This window comes from Suricata suricatta, chromosome 14, assembly GCF_006229205.1.
Source record: "Suricata suricatta isolate VVHF042 chromosome 14, meerkat_22Aug2017_6uvM2_HiC, whole genome shotgun sequence".
NCBI classification, from domain to species: Eukaryota; Metazoa; Chordata; class Mammalia; order Carnivora; family Herpestidae; genus Suricata; species Suricata suricatta.
Window position 1 is genome coordinate 46,200,976 of NC_043713.1, and position 8,542 is coordinate 46,209,517.

The 8,542-nt window shown below is 34.5% G+C and overlaps 1 protein-coding gene across 1 annotated transcript in view; it reads right to left on the reverse strand.

The window, feature by feature from the left end:
- The window catches only part of LOC115277422 (laminin subunit alpha-3-like), a 154,939-nt gene that overhangs the window by 138,977 nt on the left and 7,420 nt on the right, over positions 1–8,542 (reverse strand). Inside the window, 1 exon segment of the mRNA XM_029921573.1 lies at positions 2,984–3,140. Within this exon segment, the coding sequence (XP_029777433.1) occupies positions 2,984–3,140 (157 nt within the window).

Consider the following 8,542-nt stretch of genomic DNA (forward strand, 5'->3'; position numbering starts at 1 on the left):
CTTCGTAGGAAAGTGGATGGACCTTGAGGGTGTCATGCTGAGCGAAGTAAGCCAGGCAGAGAAGGACAGAAACCATATGTTTGCACTCATAGGTCTAGCAGGAAAACAAGAGACCTAATGGAGAACCAGGGGGAGCGGAGGAGGGAGAGAGAGTTGGGGAGAGAGAGGGATGCAAAACTTGAGAGACTATTGAATGCTGAGAATGAACTGAGGGTTGAGGGGGAGGGGGACGGGGGGAAAAGAGGTGGTGGTGATGGTGGAGGGCACTTAAGGGGAAGAGCACTGGGTGTTGTATGGAAAACAATTTGACAATAAAATATTATGGAGAAAAAAAGAAATCAAAGAAGAAATAAAATATTACATGGAGACAAATAAAAATGAAAACACAGATCCAAAATCTTTCAGATTTTGTTCTATGAGGAAAGTTTATAGCAACACAAGCCTACATCAAGAAGCAAGAAAAATCTCACATAAGCAACCTAACCTTATATCTCAAGACACTAAAATAAGAAGAACAAACTAAACTCAAACCGAAAAAAAGGAAGGAAATAATAAAGATTAGAGCAGAAATAAATGACACAGAAACCAAAAAAATAATAAAGCAGATCGATGAAACAAGAGATGGTTTTTAGAAAAAATCAACAAACTTGATAAATTTCTAACCAGACTTATCAAAAGGGGGGAGGGATAACCAGGGGCATATAAACAAAACCACTCATGAGAGAAGAGAAATACAACCAACACCACAAAAATACAAACAATTGTCACAGACTATTAGAAAACCTATATGTCAACAAATTGAAAAACCTAGAAGAAATGGATTAATTTCTAGAAACATATAGCCTACCAAAACAAAAATATGAAGAAAGAGAACATTTGAACAGATCAATTACCAGAAATGTATTGAATCAGTAATAATAATACTTTTTATAAAAATCCCAAAAAACAAAAGTCTGGGACCAGATAGCTTCACAGGTGAATTCCACCAAATATTTAAAGGAGAGTTAATATTTATTCTTCCAAAAAATAGAAGAGGAAGGGAAACTTCCAAATTTATTCTATGAGGCCAGTATCAACCTGCTATCAAAACCATATAAAGACACCACAAAAAAAGGAACTACAAGCCAATATGTATGATGAACATAGATGTAAAAATCCTCAACAAAATATTTGTGAACAAAATCCAACAAAACATTAAAATAACATTCACCACGATCAAGTGGGCTTTACTCCTGGGATGAAAGTCTGCTTTAATATTTGCAAAACAATTAATGAGACATGTCACATTAGTAAGGGAAGAGATAAAAACCATTAAGTCACTTCAACAGATGCAGAAAATGCATTTTACAAAGTACAACATCCATTCACGATAAAAAACAACCCCTCTGCAGAGTAGATACAGATAATAAAGACCTTATATGAAAAATGCACAACCAACATCATACTCAATAATGAAAAATGGAGACCTTTTCCTCTAAGGTCAGAACAAGACAAAGATGTCCACTCTCACCACTTTTATTCAACACAGCACTGGAGGTCCTAGCCACAGCAGACAGACCACAGAAAGAAAGAAAAGGTATTCAAACTGGTAAGGAAGTAGTAGAACTCTCACGATCTGCAAGTGACATGGTACTATATCTAGAAAATCCTAAAGACTCCTCTGAATGGAGCTTTTTTACTTGACAGAGTCCATCTCTAAGTGTCAGTTCCATGTTGGAAAATAAAAATACAAATATGTGTAAGGAACAAGTTAGTGGTGATTTCACAGACACCGCCAAGGTCTGCAGACTTAAATACTGAAAGAAATCCATCATTTGAAATCCATTCCTTTATGCTAACTAGTTATTCTTTCAAACTGTAAACACCTATGAGAAGGTATCCATCTTGAGTGGACTTTCAGTCATTCACAACTTGTTATGACTCAATGGAGTCTATTGTTTTTTTCTGAATAATGAAGATCAGGAAGGAGTTAAAGAAACCGAATTGCTTTATTGGGGAGAAGGTGAAAGCAGTGAGGTGTCGGATCCTAGGTACTGTTTGAGAAAGCAGCCTGACAGGAAACCCTGGTGAGGCAACGAGCAACATTAGAACCAATGGTGGCTCCAAGAGAACTGTGAACCCGTCCCTGTTTCTCTAAGGGATGAATTACACAAATTAACAGGTATTAGTTCTGGATCTACTAAGGACAAATACTGGGTAATCATGGTCATCAATTTACCTCTTTTGTTATGAATTTTTCCACAGAGAAACACAGTTTGAAGAGCCCAACCTTGAAGAGAAATTCTGAGAACAAAACTTCTCAATGACTATAGAGAAATTATTAGTTATAAATATTGTATAAGTTCTAAAGGTAACAAGAAAATGTATAAATTCCTTAATTATTCTAACACAGAGCCAAGAGAGATGGATACAGAAGAGGAGAATGAAGAAAATGAGAAATACAAGAAAGAAAATTTAAGTAGCACTAATAAATTCCTCATCTATCCTAGTTTTTATTCATATAGTAATCCAGAGTTTAAAAAAGCAAAAATAAATAAATAAATAAATAAATAAATAAATAAATAAATAAAGCAAGCACTGGTCAAATATTAACAACACACACATTGAAATTATTTAATTCAACTCATTTTTAATCTTCACAAATGGCTTTAAAGATAAGTGTCTTTTGTGTTAAAATATAGACTAATTTCATTTGGGAAACAACTTCTTATAAAAAGTCTCCAGAGATATACACCAGTTTTTTTTTTTTAAATCCTTTCTTTGTCTGATTTGGTAACCAAATTAATTTCGCAATAAGCTGTGAAATTGATACATGTACTTTTGAGTTGAAATCCAGTCCTACCCCAAACCCCATCTTTAGTCTGGAGAAAAGAATCCTGGAGTCAGTTTTGGGGATAGTTCACATTTGGGGGGCCTCACTGACAGTGTTGTGGTAACTATGTGCGCTGTCCTGCCACGAAGCAATTTCTTAGAGGCTACACACCTGTACGGAGGTCATCTGAGCGTACCCTCTCCAGCTAAACTCAGGGAACTCCAGGGGATCAAATCCAAACCAAAGTTCTCTTCCATTAGGTACAGTGCCATCTTCAATCTCATACTTCATGTGATGCAAATCAGGGAAATAGTAGTTGTTTTTGGGTCTTTTGTAAATAAAAAGTAAACATGGATACAGCAAGTTAGGTCCATTGATGATCCAAATATTCTTTAATATCAGTGGCTCTGCCAAAAGAACTCCCACCAAAGTGGAAGAGGGCAACAAATAAGAACAAATGAAAGAGCCACCACCTGCTTTTTCTTTAAATTATTGCTTTTAGGGGTGCCTGGGTAGTTCGCTCGGTTAAGCGTCTGACTTCATCTCAGGTCACGATCTCACATGGGTTCAAGCCCCGTGTCAGGCTCTGTGCTGACAGCTAGCCCAGAGCCTGGGGCCTGCTTCAGATTCTGTGTCTCCCTCTCCCTCTGAACCTCTCCCGCTCTCACTGTCTCTCTCTCTCTCAAACATAAAAAGAAAACATTTACATTATTGCTTTCATTCTTATAAATATTCACATAAAACCCACCCAACACGTATCATTCCAAGCAGTAAAATGAGAAAATCATTTAGCACAACCCACAGTGGTAGTAGCCTTTAACATGTTCTAAATGGTTGCCAACAACTTAGCAAAGTCAAATTAGGTTATTTACTATAAATTCATTCATTCAGTCTTTCATTTATATACTCATACTCACTCATTACAAAAATATTAACATATACGTTCCAAGCGCTATTGTTAAGTACCATATATACAATAGTGAATGTGACATAAAATATTTCATATGCTAAGTTTGTAAGTTAGATATATTTTTTTCTATATATATTTTTCAATCATTAGAATGACTTTTTTTATGCCTTGTTCTTCCTTAAATTATGTCTATAAATGGATTCCTTTCAAGAGTCAATCATAGAGAAAGGTCAAAAATATTGCAGCACTGGGGAAATTGGGTGGCTCCGTTGGTTAAGTATCTGACTTTGGTTCAGGTTATGATCTCATGGTTCGTTAGTTCAAGCCCCACATCAGGCTCTGTGCTGACAGCTCAGAGCCTGGAGCCTGTTTCAGATTCTGTGTCTCCCTCTCTCTCTGCCTCCCCAACTCACGCTCTGTCTCAAAAATAAATAATAACATTAAAAAATAAATAAATAAAAATATTTCACCACTTATGTGACATTTTATATTCAAACTATTTGAAGTTCTTCAAAATGGCACATTTTGACAATCCAATCACAAACTGAGAGTGGTTAGTGGATTTAAAGCCATAACAATCAATTAGTCAAAGAAAATAAAAGGTTATGGTCCTATATTGCAAATAGTATTACAAATGCTTAAAATTTCTCTGGAAGTGATGTACAAAGATCTTTAAAAATGTTCATACCCATTAACCCAGTAACCCTACTTCCAGGAATATATTCTAAAGAATGAAAATATTCTGGGGCGCTTGGGTGGCTCAGCCAGTTAAGAGTCTGGCTTTGGCCCAGGTCATGATCTCACGGTTTGTGGGCTCTGTGCTGACAGCTAGCTCAGAGCCTGAAGCCTGCTTCAGATTCTGTGTCTCCCTCTCTCTCTGACCCTCCTGTGACCACACTGTCTCTCTCTGTCTCTCAAAAATAAATAAAAAGCATTAAAATAATTTTTTAAAGAAGAATGAAAATATTCTAATGTGTATATAACACTGTCAAAGAGTTAACATAAAAGAATGCTTATTATAGTGAAAGTATATAAGCAATGTAAATGTACAATTATGAAATAATTAAAGAAATTATGAAATATTATGTAACCATTAATATTTTGGAAGACTAATGATAATGGAAAATGTCTGCAATCATGTGAAGAAATTGATACGAATTATATGAAGAAAATATAATACTAATTTGTATTCATAGAAAAAGCCTAGGGGTGCCTGGGTAGCTCAGTCAGTTAAGCTTCCAACTTTGGCTCAGGTCATGATCTTGCAGTTTGTGAGTTCGAGCCCTGCGTCAGCCTCTGTGCTAACAGCTCAGAGCCTTCAGATTCTGCCTCATTCTCTCTCTCTCAAAAAACCAAAAAATAAACATTAAAAATTAAAAAAAAGAAAAAGCCTAGGGAAAAAAATATCAAAAGGGGTTTTCTCTGCATGGTGGAATGAAGCTTTTAGTCTTTGCCTTTCACTTTTAGGTAGTTATTAAAACTTTACAACAAACATACTAAATTTATTATCACAAAAATTATTTAGAATACAAAGTGAATGTGAAAGCTTTCTAAACTTGTAAGAAAAATGAAAAAATGTTCAGATGATATCATAAACATTTGGGAAGAACTTAGCACAACAGGACAAAAGATTTATCAACCCAGAGAGAAGGTAGTATGGTTTAATGCTGGTTTGGTACCCTTTCATCCTAGTTACAATTTACCACTAAATCCAAGGACATGTTCTAAATTTCATGTGTGCATATTGGCTGTGATATAAAAAACAAATCAAAATTTTTGTATCAGGATGGGTAATTTAATTCCTATTAAAGTTGCATTATTTCTACCTGAAAATTAGCCAATTGCCTACACAGTTGGAAGGGGAAAAACTTATACTGGTGAAAGTTATCAACAGGAAGGTGAAAAGAGATAAAAAATGGGTGGAACATGTTTCCAAACCTATTTATAAAATTCCTCTGGTCCATCATGTGCTTCGTTCATCTGCAGAGAAACATATCCACAGATGTGTTCTCTTTCACATACTTTTTATTATGTGGCCCAGCAGTCACTGCCTTTTAGAAATCACTGAAGAAAGCTCAGCTGGGTTTCTCTGATTTTTAGAATTCAAATGATGGAAACATCAAGGGAAAGGAGAGAAACAGCATACAGATAATTTACCTTAATTTCACTACACTAAATTATAGATAATTTACTTAACTACAATAAAGATTTCTTTACTAATCTGTTGATAAAGTAGAGTATTAAAGATACATGCAATTTAGAAGTTGCATTTTACAAATTATCCAGAGTATGATTAAAAGCCTGAATATTAAAAATTAGTTTTTTCTTCCTTCCACTCATAGAAAATTATAAATGGATTATGGTTTTAAAAAAATCTATACTTATTTGACAGGTATATCCAGACATTCCATCTTAAAACTATAGAATATGCATTCTTGTCAAGTGTACATGGAACAATCTCTCCAGAATAGCTCACATTTTGGGCCACAAAACAAGTCTCAACAAATTAAAAAAACTGAAATCATACCACACATCTTTTCTGACCACAACACTGTGAAAATAGTAATCAACCCTTAGAAAAAGTCTGAAAAGAACACAAATACATGGTTAAATAACATGCTTCTAAAGGAGTGGGTTAATCAAGGAATCAAAGAGAAAATAACAAAAAACACATGGAGACAAATGAAAACGCAAAGGTCCAAAATCCTTGGGATGCAGCAAAAACTGTTCTAAGAGGGAAGTTTATGGCAACACAGGCCTACCTCAGGAAGCAAGAAAAATCTCACATAAACCAAACAGTTACACCTAAAGAAGCTAGAAAAAGAAGTACAAAAAGCCCCCAAGCCCTGCAAAAGGTAGAAATCATGAAGAACAGAGCAGAATAAATGAAAAGGAAACTAAAAAAAAAATAAAATAAAAAAACAGACCTGAAACCAAGAGCTAGTTCATTGAAAAAAATCAACAAAATTGATAACCCTCTAGCCAGAATCATCAAATAGAGAGAGAGAAATAAGTCAAATAAACAAAAGCAGAAAGGAAACAGTAGAAGTAACAACCAATGCCACTGAAATACAAAGGATTAAAAAATTTTTTAATGTTTAGTCATTTTTGAGAGAAAGACACAGAGTACAAACAGGGGAGAGGCAGAGAGAGAGGGAGACACAAATCCAAAGCAGTCTCCAGGCTCTGAGTTGTCAGCACAGAGCCTGACATGGGGCTCAAACTCATGAACTGCGAGATCAAGACCTAAGCTGAAGTCAGACACTTAACTGACTGAGCCACAAAGGATTAAGAGAATATTGTGAAAATATTATATGCCAATATATTGGACAACCTAGAAGAAATGGACAAATTATTTAAAACAAACTCTTAAAATGGAATCAGAAAAAATAGAAAATTTGAACAGACCAATTACAAGCAATGAAATTGAATCAGTAATACTCCAAACAAACAAAAATTCAGGACCAGATGGCTTCACAGGTAAAATCTACCAAACATTTAAGAAGAGTTAATATTTATTTTTTCAAACTACTCCAAAAAACAAAAGAGGAAGTAAAGCTTTCAAATTCATTCTATGAAGCCAGCATTACCCTCATACCAAAATCAGGTAAAGATATACAAAAAACAAAAACAAAAACAAAAAAACAAAAAACAAAAAACCCAAAAAACTGCAGGCCAATATCTTTGATGAACATAGATGCAAAAATCCTCAATAAAATATTAACAAATAGAATCCAACAATACATTAAAATAACCATTCACCATGATCAAGTGGGATTTATACCTGGAATGCAAGTGTGATTCAATTATTTGCAAATCAATCAATGTGATACGTCACATTGGGAGAAAAACCATATGATCATTTCAATAGATACAGAAAAAGTATCTGATGAAGTATAACATCCATTCATGATGAAAACCCTTAATAGAGTGGGTTTATAGGAAACATACCTCAACATAATAAAGGTCTTATACACTTTCCCCCTAAGATCAGGAACAAGATACGGATATCCACTCTCACCACTTTTATTCAACATAGTACTGGAAGTCCTAGCCACAAGCAATCAGAAAAGAAAAGAGAATAAATGTATCCAAATGAGTAAGAAAGAAGTAAAACTTCCATTATTTTCAGATGACATGATAATATACATAGAAAACCCTAAGGACACCAAAAAAACTACTAGAACTAATAAATGAATTCAGTAAATTCACAAGATACAAAATCAATATATAGAAATGTGTTGCATTTTTATACACTAATAAAGAAATAGCAGAAATAAAAATTTAAAAAACAATCCCATACTGTATGGGTAGTCCCCACACTACCCAAAGCAATCTATACATTTAACACAATCCCCATCAAATTGCCAATGAAATTTTTCACAAAATTAAAACAAATAATCCTAAAATTTGTATGGAACCACAAAAGACCCCAAATTAGCCATTGTGGCAATCTCCAAGCAATCTTGAAAAAGCAATCATCAAGCAATCTGGAAAAAGAACAAAGCTAGAGGTATCACAATCCCAGATTCCAACATATACTACAAAGCTGTGGTAATCAAAAACACTATGGTACTGGCACAAAAAAGACACACAGATTAACAGACACATAGAAAAGAACAGAAAGGCCAGAAATAAATCTACAATTATATGGTCATTAATCTTCAACAAAGGAGGCAAGAATATGTAATGGGAAAAAGATAGTCTCTAACAAATGGTACTGGGAAAACTAGACAGCCACATGCAAAAGAATGAAACTGGACCACTTTCTTCCACCATAGACAAAAATAAGCTCAAAATGGATTAGGGACCTAAATGTG